General features: G+C 34.1%; 1 protein-coding gene across 1 annotated transcript in view; it reads left to right on the top strand.

The window, feature by feature from the left end:
- The window catches only part of LOC150088318 (STARD3 N-terminal-like protein), a 115,913-nt gene extending 102,800 nt beyond the window's left edge, over positions 1 to 13,113 (top strand). The window contains exons 8-9 of the mRNA XM_090370713.1: positions 2,285 to 2,388; positions 12,992 to 13,113. Coding sequence (XP_090226839.1) covers positions 2,285 to 2,388; positions 12,992 to 13,054 — 167 coding nt within the window. The 3' untranslated portion in view covers positions 13,055 to 13,113. The remainder of the gene's footprint in view (positions 1 to 2,284; positions 2,389 to 12,991) is intronic.
- The last annotated feature ends 14,629 nt before the right edge of the window (positions 13,114 to 27,742 follow it).

Raw genomic sequence — 27,742 nt, 5'->3', positions numbered from 1 at the left:
GGCTTCCTTCCCTTGGACCTGGAGATTGTGGGCTGCTACACCAACATTCGAAAGGAAGAACCACAACTTATCTAGATTACACAACAGATCCACAAAAAAGCAAATCCTCAGAAAATAAGAGGTTAACGGAACACCTGCAATCTATCTGGCAAAATAGATGGAATCTTACCACAAAAGGGCAAGTCACCAAAAAATTTATACCCGATGTCAGCAGGGTATATCCTATTTCCCCGTCCTGGTTTTCCCCTGGCTTGCACACCACCTTCCATCTTACGGGACATGGCTCCTTCAGAGGAAAACTCCACGAGCTGGGAATCTCTGACAACCCGAGCTGTAACTGCGGTCAGGAGGAAACATGGGAACATCTTATCCATGACTGTGACAACTACGAGAACCTCAGATGTCAGCTATATACACGCATCAACTCCTTGCTAAAAAACCGAGAAGAAATAATATTGCAAGAAGAAGATAATTACCGGGCTTTCACCGTCTTTGCCTGCGAACTCTTTGAAAGACAAAGATCCCTGCCACATATCACTAACCTATGAAAGACTGCGAAACTCTGAACTAGTGACCACCTGAGGCAGATACAACACATGAGCGTGACGAACTGGACCTGACTTCTGGACTTGGACCACCACTGAACCAATGCAAAGACGAAGATTGCAACTTGGACTCGGACCTTGAAGATTACATCTTATGATGCCATACAGCCCTGGCTCTGTCTAGCCTGCTTTTTACTCCTCTTTCCCTATCAAGGGGGGAGGGGACGGCCTGCTGTCTCCTCCCCCTCCTGCCACCCCTCTTTCTCCTCTGGTGGGGCATGGGCATGCCCCACTATTTCAACAGGGGTCATCTTCCCTATAGACCCCTTACTTCCAATTTCCAACCCCCCAGTCTTCCACCTCCCCTCCCATCTCTTTCTCTTTACAACAGCGCTTGCCCCACACGTACAAATTTAAAACACCAAAATTCATGCCCGACCCATTAGGAAATATTATTACCTCCAGCGCTTATCCCGTATAGCCCCTCTAAGTTGCGTATAATGTACCATCTGTGCCCAAAAGAAAAGAAGAATTATTATATTAATGATTTTTTTTTTTTATTTTATTATTATTTTATTTTCTATTTTTTTTATTTATTTATTTTTATTATTATTATTTTTATTTTTTTTTTTTTTCATGATCCACACACTTTTAAACCTCTGGCCTTGACAGCGTACTGTCCTCGATACAAAGAACATACGCGGAGATGGGGTAAATTCCTGGTGCCGTTAGACCCAAAAAGTACTCTGTACTCTGTATATCTAGTCCATATTTGCCAACCAGGTCCATTCTGTACCCTTGACCAATTTTGGCATTGACATCACCCATCAACAGTGTTATTTCATCCTTCCCTAATTTACTAATAACTTTATCCAGCAGATCATAAAACGCTTCAACTTCATTGTCATTGTTTTTCAGATGTTGGTGCATATATCTGTAGAATATTAATTTTAAAAGGTTGTCCTTGCAATTTCAGTAATATCATTCTATCTGTGATTAGTATGTAGTTTATAACGAATTTATTGAATTCTGAAAGGACAAAAATGCCTACTCCATCATGGTGATTGTAATCTTGAGGTTCACTTCTGGAGTAATATAGGGTACCATGTTCATGGAAGCACATTCCCAAGTCTGGCCAGTAAAGCCTACTGATCTCTGATAGGTGTAAACCCATTCTTTTAATCTCTTGAACAACATTGTCTAGTTTTCCAGCAGCATATAAGCTCCTGACTTCCACGTAGCTATGCAAAGTTTTTACTTTACTATGTTGAGTTAGGGATTCTTTGCATTTAATTCTTGCCCTTGTCCATTTAAGGGCTGCCCAGAACTAGGGGCCATAGGACTTTGATTTCTCTCCATAGCAATGTCCTGAAAAAATGAGTCACTGGGATGGTTTTCCATTGCCTTCCTCTGTATTAGTTCAGGCACCCCTAACGTGGAGAACCGATGCTGTTTGCCGCCTCCCAGTGTGGGACAGACACTGCAGTACCTGTTGTTCTGCGGGAGCTATTTCATTTTGCTCCTACTACACATATCTGGGAGACATTCCCCAATCCGCCACCTGAGGACATGCCCTCTAGGGATTACAGGTTTCCTCGGAGTACGTGTAACCCCTTGAGGACTAGTATATCTTATAATAATCTTTATAATACTGAATTTTTGTACTACAATTAATTTTAATCAAATGAGAACTACCCCAAATAACTGTAAAAAAGAATTTCTCAAAATATATTTTTAAGGTTCAGAAAAAGGCAGTGATAATGAAAGCGAGCAGGAAGGTGATGTAGTGTCTGAAGTAGAGTGGCTTTCTCGGGATGAACCATATAAACATCTGACACCAGAGGTAAAACTAAATTTTAAAAAATTTATTCTCACTTAATTATTATGGTTTTTACATGAATTTGACTGAAATATTATTCTAAGAGACTTCTTCATCAGTATGGTTACTACCATAAACCATTGTGTTATCTAATAGACAGTTAGGACTGACTTAATTGTTTTCCATAAATAAATGTAATGACAGTTTGAGTTTTTTTATGAACATCTAAAAATATGTAAAAAGTATATCATAAGTCAGTAATGTCATGTATTCTTCTCCCTATATATATAATTTCATGTTTAAACCCAATAGTTTTTTGCAGCTGGTGGGCCCAAAAGGAATTTTAAGCGGTCCCCAGAAAATGTTTATGATGGATTGAAAATATTTTAATCATTGTCAGCAACATCTGTGATGTCCAGTGGTATACAGGTCACTGTTTTGGTATAGTTAAGTTCTTCCTGACTATTGCTTTCCATTAACTCCCTTTTTTCATCCGGCTCGGTGCCAAACATGTTCTCAATGATCTTGTAGTGCACTTTTTGTTATATGTATTTCATTACATTTATTCTGTTTATTCCTTAATTCAATACTTAATAAGTCTTTCTTTGCTATAAAGAGTCAGCAAAGTTTCAGAAAGAAAAGTCACCTTTCTTTTCCTCTGTTTCTTAAATTAACACAACTAACGCTGCTAAATTCTAGCTGCTTGGTCACTTGACGCCACTGCTTCAGCTTCCATGTGGTGGGGCTCAAAGCCTGGTCATAAAAGTTCATCTACCAAAGGCTAAAAGTAGCAAAAATGGACTGTACAAATGCTCCTATAACTATCACTTTGGAGTGACAGGCAAAGTTATTTATATAACTTTGAAAAAAAAAAGGCAGAGAACAGATGCCAATGCACAATTAGCACAAGCCTACTTGGTTGTACATTTTACAGGAGGTCAGGTAGTGGAAAAAAGTCTCCATTCCTGATCAAAAAATGCCTGGAAAGACTAATAGGAACACCAAAAGCAGTATCTTAGTAGAAACTCATAGACGCTGTTGCAAACAACTAAATTTGCAAGAATACCTCAAACATTTTGAGAGGAGTCATCTCCAAGTGGGATCTTCTGCAAGTATCAGAAGAAGAAATAAGTGAAGAACTTAAGGCTCAAGGAATTAGCATTAGTAGAGGCATATGATGCAAGAAAGCAAGCTTATGCAGCATCAGCCAAAAAAAAAAAAAAAAAAACCACTCCCATTTGTTCCAAATACCTGTCCAGCTCAGCCTTAAATTTATTTAGGCTATCAACTTCCACAACAAAAGATGGAAGTCTGTTCCACCAATCAACTACCAGCTGGCTAAAGGCAAATTTCTGCACATCTATCCTACAACTGTCTTTCCTCAATTTGAATTTATGCCCTCTCAGGTGATTATTCTGAGCAAGAGGAAGGATCCCATCAGCATTGAGCATGCTCAAACCATTCAAAGCTTTATACACCTCAGTCAGATCACCTCGCAGGTGCCTAGTCTCCAGACACTCTAATCTGCAAAACTTAAGCCTTTCTTCGTAAGAGCAAGCCTTCGTTCCATTCACTAATCTTGTTGCCCTTCTCTGTACAACAGGCCCTCGTTATAACGCGGTTCGCTTTACGCTGATTCGCTATAACGCTGTTCTTATATTATAATCCGTATCTGATTATGACGCTGTCACAAATCACTATAATGCTCTTTCACAGATGCATTTTTGGCATATTTAACGAAATCGTTTCATATGATGGGGTTGATAGCTTGAAAATGAATAGAAAAACAGCATTAAAACGTTTCCCACGCTTAGTGAAAATTTCTAATTTAATTGCAGTACAGTGACTTGTTACGTAGTTCCGAGATCAACATTTTAAAAAATGATCAAGTATATTGCTTATAATATTTGCGTTATATGCATTTATTCAAAGTCATCACTCAGTAAGGTATTAGACATCGTGCATAATGGACAGTTTACTCGAACATTGTATCATAATTAATGCAACCAACGCAGTTATATTTTCGAAGAATTAATAATGGTGGATGAGAATGAAAAAGCAACAACGTCTGGACGCATTATGAAGACTATAAATGTAAGAAAAAGACTTAATTTGAAAATTAAATTAGACGTTTTGAAGCGAATCGATTCCAGTCAAAGACAAGCGGATGTGTGCCGTAATTTAGGAATGGCAAGTTTAACTGTAAGAATAATTAAAAAAAAAGAATTTTTGCAGCGGGAAAAACAGCTGTTCCACTGTAAGCAACTAGGACTGGGCTGGCTATTAGAATTGAAATGGAGAGACTTTAACTAATTTTATTGAGGAAAATATCCAATGCAGAATTCAGTTAACTTAAATATTATAAAAATAAATAAATGAAAAGAAAAGAAAGAGAGATTAGCCTATATGATGATCTGAAGAAGACTTGCCTAAAAAAAAAAATGCCGAACTAGTAAGGGCTAGTTGAATAGATTTAAAATTCAGGGAGAAGCCGCAAGTGCAGATCAAGGAGCCAAAACTTTCAAAAAAGAACCTGTTAAAATTATTATTAGTAGTATTACATGTTATACTTCTCAACAAGTTTTTAACATAGATGAAACAAGACTATTTTGGAAACGAATGCCTAAAAGAAGTTTCATATTGAAAGAAGATAAAAAACATGCCAGGTTTCAAAGCGGCGAAGGATAAAAAAGCAAGGTAATGCATATACAGAGAAGAGTGATTCCTTTATCAGGAGATTCTTTATGCATGAAACTTTGCCACTGATAATCAGATGAAGAGTATTGTTTCCTCTTCTCAGAATCTGCCTTACCTTGCGTAACCCATTTAGTGACATGATTGCAGAATAGTTTATACTAAGTATAGGTTTTCTTCATTTTTCATATCTTCAACTAGTCTCATCAGCTCATCTCACATGCAAACATTTAAGTCTAAACCTTTTAACACTATCTCTTTGTTAGTGTTAAAAGCTTAATAATTTCTATGGTTATTTCTTCAAATGCTTCCTATTTAGAGTTTGCAGGTTATGTTATCAGTTGGTTCCATTGCAAAGAACTTACAAATTGTCTAAAAACATTGTAGTCACCTTTAAAAAAGCCAAATCCCCTTCCTTTACCATTGATAATTTTATATCTTTCAGTAAAATCCCACATCATTACACTGTGATCATTGCCATTTAGTGATTCCATTATCAGGAGATTCTTTATGCATGAAACTTTGCAACTGATAATCAGATGAACAGTATTGTTTCCTCTTGTTTCTTCTCTAACATGCTGCTTGTGTATTCTCTGAAACTTGTGGGTGTGATCAACCCCCAAGTTCTAGTTAATATCTGGAAAGTATAATCCCTATTCTATGACATTCTAATTTACTGGCCTACTCTTTGTTACATCATAGTCATTTGACATGTAATGTACAGCTATTCTCATTTTTCTTTTCCCAGTGCTTATGTCACATTACAATGGCCATCCATTCAACTGAGTACACTGCCTTAGATCACTGCAGAGCATAACTCCGCTCCGCCCCCTCATCTTTTTCTATACACATTATACACCATATTCATATTCTGTATCCTCTGCCGAAGTGGCATCAAGTTTCTGATATCCCAACAACCTTTGCATTCAGTGACTTAACCAGCACTCCAGTTCATCAGATTTATTTACTATACTCCTAGCATTAGTGTACAGACAGGAGTGTGTCTGTGTGCACATGCTTGCATGTGTGCTTGGTTTTACTCTTAGTAGCCCTTGTAATCTCAACACCTTGCTTTTCAGACTGCTGCATGTTCCAATAGAAGCAGTGGAAGAACCAATTTCACTTCTGCTTGTGGCTACTGTTAAATTATTAGTTATTCCTTCATTATTGCAGTTTTCCTTCTCACTTAACACAAGCACACACCTGTTACCAAGCACACACCATAATGAGAAAAATTCTATCCTGTGAGCCTGTGCACCATATCACCCCAGCACTAAATTGTTGTAGAAGACTTTCATCTTTATGTTTGTTATGTTGCATTATGTTGTAGTTACTATAATTTAATTACGCATTAAAATTCAATTACAATGAATAATACTGTTTCAATGAAAAATTTACTATAACAAAAATAATTCCATGTAGCATTATTTCCATTAATAATGCTTTGTAAATCTAGTTTGAGGGAAATAGTCCTGGAAAAGTTCTGTACACTTGAGTTATTTTCAGAATCCACTTATGCCTAAAATGTATTTTGTTTACATACTGTGTGTAAACAACATACAGTATATAAACAAATTACAAATGACTCTATGAATGACCTTCATTGTAAATATAGTTATCAAAGGATTCAACCAAATAATTAAAGTTAAAGTATTGAAATATACAACAAAAGAATTCAATATCACACTATCATTGGAAAATAACCCATATTTCTGAATAAACAGTTTTTGCTCAATTAAAATTACTGCTCCACATTTGTTCCTACGTGATTTAGAATGCATTCCACATATTTCTAATGATTATGCCCAAATCCAATTTGGTATGATGCAACAGATCAGTTGTTTGTCAAAAAAAAAAAAAAAAAAAAAAAAAAAGCTTAGAATTAATAATCTTATTCGACTTAGTGCCCCAAGCAAAGGTTCAGAGACAGTCTTCCTGCCCATGGGTTCACCTTCAGGGGAATAGGTTTTAATTTAATAGTTTCATCCTTCCTTTCTTTCTTCCACTCCATCTTAATTAATGCATGAAACCAAGCAGTGTTCAAGATGAGTTTAGTCCTCATATTAGCAGTTTTGGCTGTTTGATATATACTTAGTGCAACCTGAATCCATTTATTTTCAATTGCAGTAAAGTTGAATTTTCATATTAATACAAAAAAAAAAAAAAAAAAGTTAAATATTAAAAACAAAAATCGACATTATTATTGGGCAAATTATAAATTATATATACTGTATCATTATTCTGAAAGTGGAGGTTATTAAAATTTTATATTATTATTATCAGTGCTTTTTTTGTGACGGTACGCAATGGTTCGGGGTACCGGCACCTTTATTAACAGTGACATGTGACATTTGGATGCAGTGCACTTCGAAATTTATAATATTCCATAAATGTTTTCACGTGTTTACCTACTATTCAAATAAGCTTAAAATGATTTAACTAAATTTGCATTTTTTGTTAAGATATTTTCTATGTAAAACTGTATAACCATTTTTATAATTCTAAATTACTCAGTCGGACCTCTGTTTAATTATTTTGAATTCCCCTTGGAAGTTACATTTAAAATAGTTTCGGTTGAGGGAAGAAAATTTTCATATAGCGAATGGATTAGGAGAGAATTAACTTGGTACGGCTTGTTCGCATTTCTGACCTTCAGGCAATTAGTGCTGCTGCGCAAATTAAGAGAGCTAAAGTGATTAGTATTGTATAACTTAGCAGTACCTGGTAAACCTATCTGACCACCTGTCCCACATACAGAGAAGTCACGCTGGTCAAGAGTGAGAAGATCAAGGGTTATTCCCAATGGGCTCTGGCCCACTTTCTACTGCAGTGGGGTCCAACCTTTTCCAGTACCGGGGCCATATTAAAAAAAATTCATAGTTTCTTTAGTGTGTTACATTTTCGATATCTTCTTGCATGTAAAAGTAAAATTGAAAATATTCAAAAATTTAATTAAGTACAATACACAATTACATTTACTGAACAAAACATTTAATGAGAAAAATTTTTTGATAATAAAATTTAAAATGCTGTTTTAGTTCACTTTCCTCGCAGGTCATAGGTTGGACACCTCTGTGAATCAACTGAAAGCGTCCCGTTCGAGAATTAGAAAAGTGATTTTCTTTAACCCCATAAATAATCATCTCTTATTTCGCAGAAGTGCGTTATCCACATTTTTCCGAAAATTTTCCCTATCTCTGTTTACACTTAACTTTACCTGAATATCCAAATGATACCAATATCTTGGACAGTTTCAAAAAAAAAAAAAAAGAAAGAAAAAAGGAAAAAATTTAAATTTAAGAACTAGTGACAATACCGGTGACAAGAGAAGGAAAACGAGGACAATGAAGGTATTAAACCTTCTAAACATGAATTGTTGGCATTTGGTGAAAATGAAGTTAGAAAATTGTCAATTAGAGTTAAATGCAATTTGTGGATTTCGGGGATATCTAATTGATTAGAAGGTTTCCGAAGAACTGAAGCATTTGAATGCTCTGAGTGTGATACCATCACCAAGTGAATGTGAACAAGGATTTTCAGAAATAAATCTGATCGCCAACCAGCGCTTCGGTAATGACAAAAACAGTTCCTTCACTGCTGTTTCTTAAAACTGTGGACTGTCCGCTGACCTGCTGTGATCCAGCAAAATATGTCGATTCGTGGCTGCTTCGGAAACGTCATTCAGCAACCGATACAAAGAGCAGGAAAAGAAGTCAGCATAGGGTATCGGATGAGAACTTAATAAAAAATTTGGAATATTCTATAAAAACTTTATTATGAAATTATTTTTACTTATTTTACTCACATTTTACTTATTTTTTTATATACTTGAATAATAAATTTATGCTTAATAAACTGTGTTAATATATTTAATTTCTTGTTCTTATTCTAAAAAAAAAAAATATACTACTAAAGTAACAATATGGGGGGGGGGGATTAGAGTACTTTTCATATCCTTTTAATTTTCAATTTTTCCTGATAGCAAAGAATGAGTACCGGCACCTATTTTTTTACAAAAAAAGCACTGATTATTATTATTATATTAGCCACATGGTGCAAGAAAGCCTGGTGCTTTTGCTGCACCAACCAAAAAAAAAAAAAAAATACAGAGAGAGAGAGAGAGAATCACCAAGAAAGAGAAGAATGATGATATCCATCTCAGTCCCTGGGTGTGCCAAGCCTATACAAAAAAAAAAAAAAAAACACCCTTATTTCACCCATCCACTCGCTCCAAATGTTTGTCAAGTTCTGTCTTGAAGAAGTTATGATACAATATTTCTGAAAAATGCCAATATACTTTCAAACAAAATTCTCTGAAGAGAGTTTTACTTTTGTAGTATATATGTTTTAATTTCTTTTATATATTGATTTTAAAGTCAGTTTTCAAGTAAAATAAACCATTTACTATTTCTTTGTACAGTGGTGCCTCTCAATTCGACATTCGGATTTCGTGGGCCGGTGCAAACGCTACATGATATTGCATGATAGAATTCTTTGCTGGACTACATAGCTGCATTTAACATTACTAAAGAGCACTAAATAGTGACGCTTACTTAATACATTTTAACCAATGGCATTAAAGAGCGGGAGTAACATTTAACCAATGATAGATAAAGCGGGAATAGATCCTACAATCGTTCAGCTACGTTAGCCGCCCTCAAAGATAGCTACAGGTATGCCGTCGGTTCTTCCTCAGTTATGAGACAACATTATCTCGTTAATAATCGTAGTCTGAGTTCATGTTTGCTCGAGTTGTTTGTGCTAATTTATAATTCTGCATTTCTCATAAAGTAAAAAATTTTGTGCTTTGGCAGTTATTTATTTTTTGAGTGAAATTTGATAACGGATCCAAAGAGAAGTGAACAGCGGAATAATTCAGGAAAGAAACACACTTGGTTGAGCATAGAAAAGAAGAAAGAAATTATAGATAATGTGCAGAAAGGTAGAACAATTACAGATGTGGCTCAAGAGTATGGCATCCCTAGGTCAACCGTGGCAACTTTTTGGCGACAAAGAGACAAGATTATAGGTGCTAGGGTGTTTGCTGGAGCAATGAAAATTTCTGGCAGAAACAGATCTTTAATCAGTGAAGAAATGGAAAAGCTGCTTCTTACCTGGATTAGAGAAAGACAGATGAAAGGAGATCCAGTAACTCAGGCAATTGATCTGTGAGAAGGCTAGGTTAATTTTTGAAGAATTGCAGAAGAAAATTCCAGGATGTATCTCAGATCAAACTGATGAATTCAAGGCAAGTCGTGGGTGGTTTCACAGAATCAAAGGTAGAACAGATATCCATGTTCTCAGACATGGGGAAGCAGCTAGTGCAGATAAAAAGGCTGCAGAAGAGTTTGTGAGAAAATTTGAAGATTTAATCATGAAGGAAGGCTACTTGCCGCAGCAAATTTTTAATGGGGATGAAAACTGGGTTATTTTGGAAGTGCTTACAAATCGAACATACATCACGCAAGAAGAAGTGATGCTCCCAAGCTAAGCCTATGAAAGATAGGCTTAGCTTGTTATTGGCAGCAAATGCAACGGAGACTTTAAAGCCACTTCTCATTTGCCACTCTAAAAATCCTCGGTGCTTTGGGAAGAAAATCATCAAGTCCAAACTGCCAGTGATGTGGAGATCCAATGAAAAAACCTGGGTAGACCAGAAGTCTTCAAAGATTGGATTTTTGAGGAGTTTGCCCCGAGTGTAAAAAAATTCCTCATTGACAACAATTTACCTTTGAAAGCACTGCTGATTCTTGACAATGCTAGTGCCCACCCCCAAGACTTGGCGAACATTCTTGAAATTGACTTTGATTTCATCAAAGTCCAGTTTTTGCCTGCAAACACCATGTCACTGATCCAACCCATGGATCAAGAAGTACTTGCCTGTTTTAAAAAACTTTACACCAAGGCTTTGTTTTCACAGCTTTTCGATGTGACTCATTCTTCTGATAAGACACTGAAGGAGTACTGGAAGACTGAGTTCAATATTCTTCATGCCATTTCCTTTATTAAAAATGGCTGGGACGGAGTGACACAGAGGACCCTTCGTGCATCATGGAAGAAACTCGTTCCTTCCTTTTTCAGGATGACAACAGTGCAGTCTAAGCCGCTGAAGAATCAGAAGCAGCTGCAGCCATGCGAGAAATCATTTCGATGGTGGAGAACCTCGACATAGGAGAAGTTGATGAGGCTGATGTGGAAGAGCTTGTGGAGGATCACGATGACGAACTAACTGTGGAAGAACTCAAAACACTCAGTGAACAGGAAGCAAAAGAGAGAGAAAAGGAAATTTCACGTGAAGAAGAAGACAGGGAAAAAGGGCCGATGCCAACAGCTGCCATTAAAGAAATTTTATTTCATTGGGAGAAGGTGCAGTCTGCTTGTTTAAAATGGCACCCCAACACTGCTGTTGTAACTAGAATGACAGACTTGTTTAACAACATACTATGCATCACTTCAAGGCTATCTTGAAAAAGAGGGAGAGACAGTCCACCCTTGATCAATTCCTCATCCCCATTCAAGCCAAGAGGAGAAGAGAAGGGATAGAACAAGATAAATAAAACATCCTTCCAACATCTAAGGCTCAATGAAATGTATGTACTCATTATGTATTTTGTAATTTCGTTTATTTGTTAGAATATAGTAAAGTCAATAATATTGTGTATTTCTCTCCGACAACGAATTAATCAATTTGCCATAAACTTATATGGAAAATATTGACCCGCAATTCGACAAATTCGCAATTCGACTCTAATTCGGCGACGGATTACAGTCAAATTGCGAGGCACCACTGTATTAGAAAAATGCAGCAGAATTTTTCGAACAAATAGTTCTTTTTCAAATTTTTAGATATATATTAGAATGATGTTTTAGTACAACAAAATGATTTGTGTGTCCTTGAAGTTCATTTAACAGGATTTTATTGTACCTTTATTTTAAAACTTTAATTGTACCATTACAGTTATATTTTGCATCATTTGATAAATTTGGATTTTCATGTAGTCTGAAGAGTTCCAGTAAACTATCCAGTTGGCAAATCAAACTAGTAAATAGTTAATTGAGAAAGAAACTATTCTCTATATAAATACAGTTATGATATATATTATAAAATATATATCATAACTGTGTTATGAATACGTGCCAAATATTTCAGCCCCTCTTTTGGTCTTTTTCAGTGTTATGAAAAATAATAAGTTTAGATAAGTGTAGGTCATATACTTGTGATTATCTTTCTTATATCAAATAAATAAATAGGCCCTAGTAAAATGCTTGCATTCTTTAACATAATGAAATGAAATGCATTTGTGCCTAACAAAAGGTTATTTTTTTCCCTTTCATTTGCATGTGTTTGTGTAGTGTTGTGCCCTTGCAACCCATATTTTGAATAAACAGTTTTACTTAAATAAAATCATTGCTCCACAGTCATTCCTACAAGATAGGAAATTTTTAGTTTAAATGATCATTTCAAGTGGGTGATAACATCAGATTGATGAATATCATGAACTGAATTAATTTCGGTTATTTATTTCCAGAAGGAACTCTTTGTAGAATATGTTTGAAACATTATTTGAAATATTTCTTCTACAATTACAAAATAGAATTAATTTTTGTTCCTTGATAGTTCAGTCTTTATCACCAAAAAAGAGGAACCATTTAGAGTATAATATAAAATTCTTTAGGTATTTTTCTACAGAAATAAATTATTACAGTCAGTGTTTCAATGTTGAGTTAGTACAGTTTTATTGAACAGGCAATGAAGATTGTAATAGCAATTATAATAATAGCTATACAGTATAATAGCTATTATTATTAAATAAGCTATTATTGTAATAGGTGTTATCATAATAGCTATATATACTCTTATAATAGCTATTATATGAAAATTAAAATATCATGAGCCTACAAATGTTTTTTTTTTAATATATATATATTCCAGTTGAGAAAATATTCAAGTACAGCAAGTAGTGACTTAGCAGCTATTATGAGAGAAGGATGGTGAAAAGAATGATAAACATCAAAGTTGTAATTTTTTATAAAGTTTTTTAAAAAGTTATGAATAGCTTCAATACGAACACAACATTTGCTCAGGTTACGAGCATTTATATGTATACTTCTGATTTTTTTAGATATTTTTGTTAAGTTAAATAGCTGACATATGTGATATAGAATAATATACTATGCCACGTGTCCATTGTTTTTTGCAAAAATACGTTAAAAGGTTTTTCTGTTTTGTCTTGTCTCTTTGTAATATGGAAGTGTGGATGAAATTTAATTGTAAAATATTATATTTTTATTCAAATGCTGATATTTAGTGTATATAATCTAATTTAATGCTTATTGCTATGTTTTTTCCCTTGAAAATTATGAAAATATTTGTATTCTTGTTTTTTTCCTGATATTTATTCAACTTTTAATACAGAAAAAATGGGAATCGTGTTATCTCAATTGGCAGTGTTAATTTTAATATATGGTTTTCTTTATTATGTTTAGATATGAAGAATTCTTTCTGTTAGCAGTGAGACATTGACTTTGTTATGATAATAATAATAATTATTATCTCTTGTTAATTACTTTTTTTAGCTATCAGTATGTTGGGTTAAAATCTTACCTTTTTTTTTTTAAATTTTGTGTAGTATTTAGCCAGTCACTGTAAAACTATTTATATGAAATTAATTTAGTAATTTTATTTCCAGTTTCTCACTCATGCAGTAAATTTTCTCTTAATGACAGTTTTTTTTTTTAATGATCTTTCAGTGATAAAGTGCTAATGATTTTACTGACTTCTTTTTTCATTATTGATGTCATATTGAAGAATATTAATTTAAATAGCAGGAAATAAAAAAAAAAATTACTTTTATCATTGCATTATTATATAAGCCATCTTTGAAAGAGAAATATTTTTCTCTTTTAAAGATATAATTGAACCCAGATTAATTTTTCAATTTTAAAATTAAACTGTACTCAGTAACATTGACTTCATAGGTATTTGTAAATTTTGACTTTAATATAAAGGCCAATGATAAATATAAATGGAAAACAGCACATTGAGTGCTCTAGTATGACATCACGTAGTACAGCTTTTCCTTGGGAATGACTTGTTTTATTTTCCCATAATGCTGTTATAAACAAGCTTTCCTATGAATGGAGTTTTAAAATTCTTAAGTACTGTAAACATTTTAAGCACTCTAATACACTGGTACAAAGCCTTCTAATACAATATGCTTATAATTTTTACTCACATGCATTGGTTTGGTGGATGGGATGAAAATTTTGTGGCACTTTTTGTTTTTTTGGCTAAAACTTTAATATTGTTATGTATGGTATGTTCTTAATAAAAATTGTGAAAAGGGTTAACTGCATGCTATGTCCATATATGGAATTTTATTCAGGAAAATAAATTTCACGAGAAGTTTTGAACACACTGCTGTACCAATTTTTTTTTCTGGGAAAAATCAGTTTGCTTAGCAATTTCAATTACTAACACCATTTCCACATATATGGTCTTATCAATAAGTAATTGTTTGCTGTATTCTAATTGTTGTCCATCTAAAAATTTATTGATATATTCATAACAAGAAAAAAAAAAAAAAGCATAAGTTTTTAATTTAGGTAACAATGCATATCTCACCCTTTGCATTCTCAAAAGTAAAATAATTTGGTAATAGTTGATTTGTAAATCATAACTTAAATTGACATTAATTTTTTTTAAATTTAGACTGTTGGAATGAATTAATTTTATCATACAGTTTTGTAAGCATTAAAATTAATTTTGCGAAGTATTAATAATAGTTGAAAGGTGCAAGTAGTTTTTCATAATATGGATATTTCTGAAGACATATTAAAAAAAAAAAAAAAAAACTATCAGGATCAATAATGCCGTTGTGTTATATTGTATATGCAAAATCAGTGGGATGTTTTTGTGACCTTACATGATCTTTTATTGCATAATTTAACCAAAAGTTACAATTTAGTAGAATTTGTCGTATTACTAATTTTGTGGCATATTTTATTTAATCCTTTTTAATAGATCTTATGTGAACAAAAAATGTACTGTCATTCATTGTTTACTTTATAATTTCATAGGATCATGGTTAAAATTGGCATAAATTTATTAAATATTGTCCTATTTGGACAAATATGGTAATATGAAAAATTCAGTTATTTCTTATTAGTGTTTTGTGATTATTGGACCTGGAGTTGGAGACCTTATGAAATGAACTTGTTCTCTATATAAACTAATTGAAAGTTAAGTTGTACCCTGTTGATGAGCTCATTAATTCTTCTGTAATTCAGATCATGAAGAAACTAGATAGCATTGAAGTTATAGGTTTTCGTAATGTATGTCCAGCATAGATTTATGTGGGTCACCAAACTGAATGGTGAACACTAATAGACTGTTTTATCTACTTCAGATTGTGATTAACTCTACTGGTACTGGATATGCTGAATTTAATTTAGTTTTATACTTCGTTATGCTATTTGATGTACAAAAAACGCAACAAGGAAATAAAACGTCTGTCCGGAATTAATGTAGCTTGAATTTTAGTATTCCTTCAGTATAATCTTGACTTTTTGATCTGCATCATTACGCCAAAACTGGAAAAATATAGTCATAAAAAAAAAAATCTGTTTTAGCAATCAGAATGCAATACGACCTCACTTTGTTAACTGATTTATGATAATGTCCATGAGTTGGACATCATGGTAATCCCTAGAAGTCAGTTCGTGTTTGGTTTCAGCTTCAGTTTGGATCACTTTGTGGTTGAAGTCAAGACAATGGGGTAATTATTTTTTTGGATAACAGTTACTATTACTATTCTGTTACTATTCTGTCACTTGTGGACTGAATTTACACTGCACAACTGATTACACAGGTAGAATTCTTATTCCAAATTTTATAAGGTTACTCTATTTTTACATCATCATATGTGTAAAAGATTTATATGTAAAAAAAGCCAAATGACAATCACTGTGCACATTTAATTAAAATGGTAATTAAATAAGTTATTCATAAGTTCTGAAAAAATTATTTCAAAACCTGTTTTTAAAATGTTAAAACTACATTTCCACCTTGGCTCTTTAAAATATAATCAAAACAAGTCCTTCTGTACATTTTGTATATTTATATAAATCTGTAGCCCCTGTTATTGCGATTTTGTAATCCTCTTTGCTGATAAAAAAATAAACAAACATATTACTCATTCTTGTATCCAGTATAATGTCAGAATGAAGAACAGAATAAGGTGTGCACTAAACTATTTCCTGCTTTTGTTCCAAACATATTGAATAATATATAAAATGCAGCATACTCTGGCTCATGTTTTTGTGTGTGGTGTGGGAACCCCCCCCCTCCCTGCATGGTTAATTTAACAGTATAAAATACACAGACCAAGCATTTCAAGCTCAATGTATGTTATTCCTTAGTGAATATGGAGACTCAGTAGCAAGGGTGGGACAAAACTGTGGTAAGCCCAGAAATAGAGATTGCTCTATGACTAGTCAAACTGAAAGACAGTGTCCTGCATGCCAAAAAAAACTACTTTATTAAAAAATAAATCTAACTGCTCCTAAAAGATCCAATGCACTGATGTGGTTACAAATTTTTACTTTAAATGTAAAATGAGAACAGTTATGAATTCAGATTGTAACCTAGCCGTAATTGTGGTCTAGTGTTTAAGTCCATCTAATGACCATTTCTCAACCATAATGGCTGATATGGTTGAGGGTTAATCCTGTTTAAACTTATATTGCTGCTATCATGTATTTCCCAATCATGTGGATTCCACATTTATTCAGGGTGTGAAAACAAAGATAGCATTGGAATACAGTGTCCTATTGTGCTTGGAGTGGTGCTCATATTGATCTGGACTTGTGTGGCATTACATGCAGACTTACTGAAAGCACTAGGTCTATAACAACCCTGATTTGTCAATGATTCTCCTGGCTTCTCTCCTTTCCAGTCTTTATGCTTTTGTGATGGCCGATGTCATACTACTTTTGGTTCACATGGACATAGGTATCATGATCTTATTGGCTTGTTTTAAAATAGTGGATGATAGTGGTTTCATTGCAGCTTTGAAGCCTCATAAGTCATCTGCATGTATAATGCAAAAAAACCTCAAGCCACAGAGGAGGGATTGTGGTTCTCTTGTAGTTTTATTTTATTAATGTCATTCAAAATGGTGGTATGAGTACTGAAAAGTATAAAACAGATACAGAATTCTTTGACATATAAAATCAGAAATGTAATTTTAAAAGCAAATCAGCAAGGATAATAAATTGCTGAGCTAAAATATAAAGCTGTAAAAATTCAATATAAAGACTTCTCTAAATGAACATTTGGTTAAATGTTTTATAAATGAATAATAACATGAATATTAATATATGATGCAACCTCAGTATAATGCAGGTATAAAGGGATAACTTAATACCTACTTTGTAAACTGTATTATTGCTGAAAATAAAATTTACCCAGTTTTTTTTTTTTTTTTTTTATGAGTACACAGTGACTAAACAACCTGTTAAGCAAGCATTTTTCATATAAGCAGAATTCATTATGCACACTTTTTTTCCCCTCTCCTCTGTAGTTCAGTCAGTTGCTTATAATGATCCCATGCTTCTTAATGAGATGTGTATATATATGGGGAGTTTACATTATAGCATGTAAATAAGGAACTATTTCAGCTATATAATCATTGCTTGATGACACATGCATATTCCTTAGATTGATGTCCTGTAAGTTTTGAGCTTCATAAAGGAGTATACAGTAACTTCATTACCCTTTATCACTTTAACAAAGAGTGATATTTTAACCTTATGCTGCAATGAGTTGTTTACACTAATATCAAACACAGATGGATCTCCCCATCTGATCACTATTTGATGTGATAAAGTAACAAATCTTAATAAAATATTGCAGTTCCTCAGAAAGACATGATTGCTACTAACTTTTTTAAACACAAAATTGTATAGCATAAAAATGTGGATGTATGGGTTAATGCCAAGGAGAATTGAATGATGGTGCTGTCTTCTGAAATCCCTTTCAAAACTCGGGAATATTTGGAATAGCTGTGTAACATTTAACAAATAATCGTAATGTGAAGTTTTAACTTCAGAAGAAGCAATTATACTTTCCCATTCCGTTTTAGAAGAGGGTGAAAAAATTATCCCCCCCAACTTTAACTTGAGCTATGTGATTCAGGTAATTAAAATTTATTTTCCATAGAAAATATTACAGCATGTCTGCATTACATTCTGAAACTGACTATAGCTCTCTCTCCTGTAGAATGTACTTATCTGGACTATGAACAATTCAAGTGAAGTTATTTACAGTGCTGCTGTAAAATTATGGCAAACATTAACTGCAGTCAGTAGTAACAACCATAAAAATATGTGCTTAATTTATGCCCACCTTGTATTATGTTTTTAGTAGTTTTTACTGTTCTAAACGTGATTTCATCCTTGAAAAGAATATTGTATGCTTTTTGTTTACAAACATAACTGAATGTATTGCAAATGTTAAAATACACTGTGCAGTTACATATCTTTGATGTAATTTTTTTTTTATTTCTTCTCTGAATTGAGAAGCAAAACATCTACAGTAATTTCAATTGTTCAATTTTTGGGCATTTATTTAAATGTTTATTTGTTATAAAAAATTTTTTCTGTTGTGCTGTAGTTCTGATTATTGTTCTTTCCCCTCCCCATCTATTTAATGGGTGGGCAGGAGGGAAAGTGAATTACAGTTTTACAGAATTTTTCTCCACCTGCAGTGGAGTTGGTGTTATTCTGTGGTAGTGAGCTTACTGTTTTGGTGAAGGTGCATAGGTAGGATTTGATGTGCAGGATTTGTCTTTTGTGAAGCCCCAGATTGATCTCATGGGTATAAGGGCCCTAAGGGTGCAAGGCACTTCTCTTTGGAAGCTTTAATGTAATATGTGGAACCTGCTTTGCCCTCCTTGGGGAGATCTCTATGGCAGAAAGCCATAAAGGTCATACAATTCAAACACCAAAGCATACCTAAGCTGTGGGCTAGATATGTTGACAGTATCTTCCTGATTTGTAACCACAGTACAAAGGCTTTGGACATATTCCACTCTCATATTAACAAAGAGGACAAATTTCTCAGCTACAATAGAATGTTTCTAGATATAGTTATTGAGAAGACTGGGAACTCATATACAGGATGTACAGATCACTGACACAGCTAGTTGTATATTCCAAATTCTTTCCACTTGCCTACAGTTAAAGCAAGCATAGTGTAGAGCCTGAAACTGATGAATTTGTGGGATAAGCACTACCCATACAAACCTCCCCTCCTCCAGATGGAGGGGGACCCTATAAACAGTCATTCACATTCCATTACCAGGAGCAGAAGAAACAATAGTAGCAAGAATTGCTAAACAACACAACACAATTTGTTTTATGGGAAATAGAAAATTAAACAAATGCTGAGAACCATGTTATCTTCCCCTCTTTCCTGCTAAGGAGACACGACAATTTACTAAGTTGACTGCCAATGCAATAAATGCTACCTTATAAGTTATATATTGGAAACTGTGTACCTGTGCTGGTGATACTTGCAAGGATAATGTGGAGCAGAGAGGTGGGAGCAGCATAGCTTTCCACAGAATTAGCAAGCTTTGTACCTTCAATCCAAAATAGTTTGCACGAACATCACAGAAAAGAGTTCTCAAATTTCGGTCATAGTCCAGTAATAGCATAAACTAGAACTGGGAGAATCACACAGTTCCTCCCCTGTAGCTTTCACCTTTCTTTCACAACATGCACAGCTCACCTAAGATACACCAACACCTTAAGAAAGTTATACACTAATTCAACACAGACTAATAATATTAGCCCACCTAGCCCACAGAAGTGGAAGTAATATAACAGCCACCACAAGAGTACAGACATTGAAAAGGAAGAAACAAACCTTCTGTAACCAACAGAATCTAGACCTTGTCTAGTCACATCTAGTTTAGTGCCATATAGGTGCAAGATTCTTTATTTAGGACTAATCCCCCAGTTTTCTACAATGGAAGTTCTAAGGCCAAGTTTTGAATTTTATTTCTAAAATTTCCAAAATTTGTAAGCTCATAAGAGCATACAAATTTTAGAGGTAAAATTCAAAACTTGACCATAGATTCCTATATTCCTAAGACTTCCATTGTAGCAAATTGGTAATGACTACCAGTGTGTAAACCTCTGTTTCTATCAAACATAGTGATCACTACATTCAAGAGAATGTTGCTATCAAGATCTATTTGCTTGAGGGTAATGCATTTTGATTTGTCTAGTCTGCCATGTTTAATGTCATGTTTGTACATGTCTTTCTGACATATGTACAAGTACAAAGGCTGATAAGACAAGTCACTTTAAGCTTTCCCACACTGGTGCAGGTTATAGATAGATCTTCCAGTTTGGTTGAAAGGAAGAACTTTGTTACTTGAAAGCTTGTCTAGTTTCTTAAAACCTGAGAAGTGAAAATATTGTCAAATATAAATTTTTATGCTCACACTATCAACATAATGTAGGATGGTTGTTTGGGAAATTGGGCTTATTTAATACAGGATATTAAATTGTATTTTAATACAATGAAAGTAGCATATTGTTTGTGGTGATTCTTCTAATTAGGTGATCTGGATAATTAGGAGCGAGGAAGGCCATGCTTCATGGCCCAGGCACACTCAAAGGATCTGAGGGAAAATGAATAGATGGTGCTGGTTTTGATGAATAGGTGTCTTCTGTTATTCCCTGAACTTTACTGTGTATTGATCGTCTTTTCAGATTAAAATTACACTGAAAAAAGGAACAGATAATTTATTTTTTGTTTCTGGAAATGAAAAATTGTAGAATATTTGTCTATATAACCTGCATCTCAGCATGCTATTCTAAAGCATCATCTGTCCATATGATCTTCTAAGGAGTTACACCTCTGTTGTTCAGATCTTCTGGAACATGACAAATTATTATATTTCACCAAGCATGATTTCATTTTTCACTTTGGTTACAATGCAAAAGAGTTTGAGCATGAGGAACCTCCTCTCTTTCTTGCATGTTGACATCTCTGGCTGAGAAGTCCAAGCATATCATTCAAATTGAAAAGGAAAAACAACAGCTCCATCATTTACTGGATATACTTTAAGCCAATAAAGGAGATATATATATATCATTAAAAAAAAAATAAAAACCAACAGACTCATGAGAATTACACTATTCCTGAAACTGCTCATTTATCACCAAGCCAACATCATTAGCCATTGCACCCTACAAGCCCTAACTTGAAAAGTATTATACCATGACATTTTTTATACTTTCCTAGACCCTTCATGGAGGCCTCCGTAGCCAAGTGGTCAGGAGCGGGAGTGCAGTTAGCACACTCTCCTTGAGTAGACTGGAGTTCGAGCCCCTGACTGCTAAATACGGTTGATCTGCCAACCCGCACTGGACCAGTGTGGCAGATTATGGTCCATTTCCCTCAACATGAATTGCTGAGGAGGCTTCCATCCTGCAGTGGGTTGATAATAGCTGCAGTTTACCTTTAGACCCTTCATGAACAGAATATACTTACACCACTCAGGCACAATGTCATTATTTATATTAATGGTGTGGACAACAAAACTAGACTAGCTAGGTCATAAAAAATCAGCCAGTACTACTACTTGGGTTTCAAGGAACTCATACTGTCTATTAGATTCTCTAACTAAACCAGGAGACCTGTCTGTTAATTTCCAAGCCAGTATGAAAAAGACTTATTTTGTTAGTTTTTCAACATTTGTACCCGTATTCAAAAGAAATACTTTCATTTGATGGTACAAATGATGATGACACCAGAGAACTTAGCCAATCACCTCACCACCTATATAACATATTGCATGATCTTTTTCCAACAAATTCCATGTTGAAAGAGAATGCAGCGAGGCCAGACAACACTTCCACTGGTTTCCTCCTCATCACTTTATATGGATATAAAGAGTCATCTTACTGTGTTTTGTTATTTATCTAATTTTATTTTGTTTTCGACTCCTGCATGACCAATGTGTCAGTGGAGTTTACAATAAATTATGAACACAGTTGTTAATTATATTTAGCAGTCACTAGCTTAAATCACAGTGTACTCAGTGTGTGCTATTGCACCCTTGCTCCTGACCACTTAGTTACATTGGGCATAAATATGTACTTAGAACTCATGCAGTGGAGTTTGAAACATGTGGTGTGTGTGTATTTTATTCTGTTTGTATATTCAGTACTAATATGGATAAATTGAGTTGCAAGTAGATGAATAGCTAACCACCAAATCAAAGTGTTGGTGTTTACCATTCAGTGTGGCAGCATATGTAACTCTGTTCTGAACATATCTCGTGTTAAGTAACATAATCTAGGTATTGTTTCTCTCACAAAACCAAGTATCTGAGCTGCTTCAATAATAATGTCTCTCACAACTGCTGCAGAATTAAATTGGACTTCCAGAACTTTGGTTGTTTAAAGTATCTTCATTGATGCTGCTGCATGAAATTGTTCTTGATTTTGCAAAAATAAAAATGTACAAAATGTGAACAAAATTGCACATTTTTTATTGCATTCTAACATTTTAGCTGCTAATCAGAAAATTTCCTGATTAATAGCTTGCAATCTAATAGTTATTTGTAACCCTGTAATGCATAATATAATCAACATGTATAGTAGCATCCTGACTATCCTTGTTATTATATACCATTAATGTAACAAAGGTGCCAAAACAGTGTCTCAGATCACCATGATTAATCATAAAATTAGAAGACTGCCAGACACCACAGCACTGCATATTCTTTCAGGATCATCACTGAAACATCCTGTCTAGGCTTAGATAACAGCCTTGACATTATTAACATGGACTTCACAATTTGTAAAATGACTTGTAAATAGGCTGTTGAGTCAAAATCTAAGGGGTTTACTTGGCCAAAGAAGGAGAGAAAATCTTTGAATGATATGTGCACAGTGCTGAAAAGCACCACTGGAAAACATTGGAAGCATTAATAGGCAAATGTGATTCTTGCAAAAATATTCAGGTAGTCCATAGGTGTCTCAATATATATGAGGCGCCTCCGTAGCCAGGTGGGAAGGAGCAGCAGTGCGTAGCACACGCTTCTTGATTAGACCGGGGTTCGAGCCCGTCACCACCAAATACAGAGGATGCGGAAAGGTCAGGGAATGACCACCGCATATCCCAGAGCAATATGGCCTTAGTTGCTAATGCTCCTGAAAACCAAATAACAACAACATCAATATATATGTTGAGAGATTTACAACAAAATATTCCCAGATCAAGACTCACTACTATCCTATATTGTGTCCTTCAGGCACAGAGAGTCCATGGTCCATTGATTCATGTTGTTTCTGCTACAGAAACCCACATTTGCTACAATATACATGGTATGCAAGTTTTCAAGGTTTGTTGGATTAGCAAAGGTTTATATCAGCCATTGATAATTCAGTCATTAAGTTCTTGGAATTGTAAGCCACTGTTTCCAGTGGTGTTGTAGCAAACAAAGCTCCTTCTGTAGGCATCAACTCTTGTAACCATGCTGGTGAAGGGTTCAACCTCTTATGTTTCTGGAAATGGGTGGCAACTGCACAGATTTATATTATGTGGAGTGTTCCTCAAATTTCAACTTGAGGGGCACTCCACAATTGTGTTGTCCAAAAATCATAAGTCCCGTATGGCTTTCATTTTGCAGACTGATCTTCCAGTTTCCACCATACTTTTTGTGATTGCCATCAATGCCAGACTTAGGTGGTCTGAGGCACATTTTTAGAGCCCCTAAAAGTGGGGTCACATTGTTCTAATGCTCCCCATGAACTTAGAGTCCTGGGACAATTGCACCATTGTACATGAGTAAATCCAGAGTTAATTGTCACATTTTCCCTCCACTTTGGTAGTCATAATAGATCTCCCGCAACAGCTCTGTGAGACTAGGCCACACAGTTGCATTAGTGATGGTGTCATCCATAATATGATGGATGATACCATCACATGTAAGATTACATGTGATGGTGTTTATGTAAGATTTCCACCTTTGACAGTCTATTAATGCAGTTAATAGACTGAAAGTTTACTCATAATTGCCACACTCTGCATTGTACCATAATGTAGTGTTTCCCTGTTAATGACTTCTACTATTGGCATGTCATTGTCTTTTATTGCACTAATGCAGTATTTTAATCAACAAGGTGCTCAAGGGTTAATCCAGCAGTTCTCAAACTGTGTTTTGCGACATCCTGGGGAGGTGCCATAATTTATCGGGAGCGTCGCAGACGATGTAATAGTTTGTTAGATTTCCATGGCAAATATTAAAAATGTATTAAGAATGATTTTTTTTTTTTTTTTTTTTACTATTAGATATCTACTACTATTTGATCTGTATTGTTAATGTAAATCATTATAGAAAATATTTGGGGTATTTCTGACATAGAGAACTCATCATGTTCCCTGACCGTATTATTATTGTATTAACATATTAAAAATAAGAAATTGCACATTATAGATGTTTTACTTCAAGGAGGTGCTGGGAAAATTTTACAGGTCAAGGGAGACATGGGCTCAGAAAGTTTGAGAACTGCTGGGTTAATCAGTAAGGTGTTCATATTTAAATTATGGGTTACTATATGCCTTTAGATAGTTCAGCAGTATTGTATTGCCCTAATTTGTTAACAGTAGTATGTGGCAATTATTTCAACCTGAACAAATGTTTTAAGAATGAAATGAACAAAACAAAGTATACTAAATATGATTACATTGAACTGAAGAGCCTTGTCTTAAATCAATGAATGTGTGGACTTGTTCCAGTATACAAAGTTCTCAAGCAATCACCCCCACCCCCCCTCCTTCAGAAAATTGTAATGATTGCTAAAAAATAAACTCATGTTAGCAATTAAGTTTATTAACAGTGATGTGGTAGGTGGTAAGCAGAGAAGATCCCTCAAGGTGGGGTAAGGTATATGTAGTTTTCAGGAGTCATGAAATGAAAATATTTTGAGACTCACTGTCCTGAATGACCACAAAGTACTTTAATAGACTAGATGTTGAATCTGTAAGAGAATGGGAAAAAAAAATACATTTGTTCATTATGAAAATAATAGGAAATTGGAAAATTTGAAATATATACTTTGTTTTCAAAAATTTTAGCAAGACATTGTTATTATTATTATTATTATTAGCCATATGGTGCAATGAAGCCTGAGGCTTATGCTGCACCAGCCCAAAAATTTTTTTTTTTGATGTGGAAGGAATAAGTTGATGTGATATGTTGTTCTGTTCTGAATTAAAATATTTCTTTTGTTAAATCAGTGTTGTATACTCTTGGTCTAATGCATAATTGAATGTGTATAAATCATATTCATTATTTCATTAGATCAATTCTAAATCATCACAATGTTTTTTTTTAAAACAAATCAAATCAGGACCAACTGGAGAATGTTTCTATAATTTATCTATAGTTTCCATTAAGTCACTTAAAGTATAACTGTTAGGTTCACTGCCATAGAAACAATATTTCTGAGAAACATATAACCATCACATCCCTAATAAAGTATGCATTCAAAAATATGTACTAATTATAATATATTTTGTGTAATTAAAAGCTGATTATTTTACCTTAAGTAGTATGAACAAATTACTGACAATAGTTTAATGTTAGATTTCTTTAAGACAGAATATCTTCTGTATTGCTGAAAAAATCATGTTTTAAGAATGAAATTCATTGAATTCATTAATGAATATATTGATTATAAACTCTGTTTGTTAAAAGCATGAGAAATTTAATGTTATGGGTATTAGGACCTACCTGTCTTATGACAATTCCTGGAATAGCTGTAGATCAACAGCTTATTTCCTTTTTTGAGCAATAAAATTTTTTGTACATGTGTGTGTTTGTAAAAAGTGAAAGCATTAGAAGAATGAAAGTTGGCTATGATTAGAACTCCCATCCCTTTCAGTTTTTGCACACTTTAGCTTTCCTGAACTTTTAAAAAATTAAAGAATATACCCAGGCAGTAATTCAGGCTTAAGATAAAGTGTGAGTGATTGGTAATGTAAAAGTCTGCAGTAAGCTAGGACTTCTGTTTTTGTCCCACTAAGTTTCTCTTACCTTTCAAAAAGGCAGAAAATATTTACTCAGCCAGTACCAGAAAGTTTTTTATATTCACCAAGGTTTTGAGATTTCTGAACTATAAGCCCCTACACATTAATGTTTTCATAGGTCCTCAACTATATTGTAATGAATACTTGGAGACATCAACAACATGATGGGGAATATAATTTGATTCCCATATGGAGTTGAGAGAAGGAGGATTATTCAATGTGATGTATAAGTTAATGTATTGCATTATTTCTATAGGCAGTTAATTACCAACCAAAGTTATATGAAAGGTATCATTATATAACATCCCATATTGTGAAATCCTTCACAAGTTGTCTGTCTTTTATACTTTGAATAAGTAATTTTTTCCCCAGTAGAGAAGTCTATTGTTACTTATTTTCAGTGGGCTGCACTATCCAGATGGCTGTTTCAGACTCACTGACCTCTCTGTTGGTGGGTGTAAGAGCTGGCAGCCCAGTTGACTTATTTCCATAATATGAGAGATGTCAAGTAGTGTATTAATCAACATCATAAATTTACATAATGAACTAAAAACCTCAAACTGTAAGAAGAATTTAATTGTCATACATGCAGTTTAGCTAATTGAAGTTGTATAAAAATGATCATTATATAACATCTCATATTCTTTGAATAAGTAATGCTTTCCCATTAGTCTGTTGTTATTTTGGCAGCACCCACCAAGTAACAATAATTATGATGAATAAGTAACAATAGATTTCTCTATTGGGAAAGCATTACTTATTCAAGATATAAGAGATAGGCAACTAATTCTTATACTTTGACAGATTTTACAATATGAGATGTTATATAATGATGCCTTTCATACAACTTCAGTTAGTTGAACTACACACAGTTGCAGTATGCTAACTTGTATGACAGTTAAATTCTTCTTGCATTTTGAGGCATTCAGCTCATAAAATTTGAGTTTGAGTATGATATAGTAAAATTTAATTCATTTAAAGGATGAGATATTGATTATTAAACTCCACTTCCTGGTATAAAACAACTGTAAATTGTGTCTCTGTATTAAAGCCAGTATATGTAATACTGAAATTTTTTTAATACTTATAATTATAAAATTATTTAATGTTAACATTATTAGAAGTGATGCAAGAAAGCAAGCTTATGCAGCATCAACCAAAAAAAAAAAAAAACCCTTCCCATTTCACCTATCTATTCACTCCAAATGTTTGTATAGTTCTGCCTTCAATTTATTTAAGTTATCCACTTCAATGACAGATGGAAGTTTGTTCCAAAAATAAACCATCCGCTGGCTAAAAGCAAATTTCCATGCATCTATTCTACAATCTTTCCTCAATTTGAATTGATGTCCCCTCAGGTGATTAATCTGGGCTAGAAAAAGAATCCCATAAGCATTGAGCTTGCTCCAACCATTCAAAGCCTTATACACCTCAATCAGATCACCTCGCAGATGCCTAATCTCCAGATGCTGCAATTTACAGAATTTAAGCCTTTCTTGGTAAGAGCACTCCTTCGTTTCCTCCCAATCTTGTTGCCCTTCTTTGTACTTGTTCTAGCAACTCTAC

This window comes from Mastigoproctus giganteus, chromosome 3 (genome assembly GCF_048544385.1).
Source record: "Mastigoproctus giganteus isolate SK-2022 chromosome 3, ASM4854438v1, whole genome shotgun sequence".
NCBI lineage: Eukaryota > Metazoa > Arthropoda > Arachnida > Uropygi > Thelyphonidae > Mastigoproctus > Mastigoproctus giganteus.
Note: the sequence above shows the minus strand (reverse complement) of the source record. Positions and strands in the feature narration are given on the sequence as shown.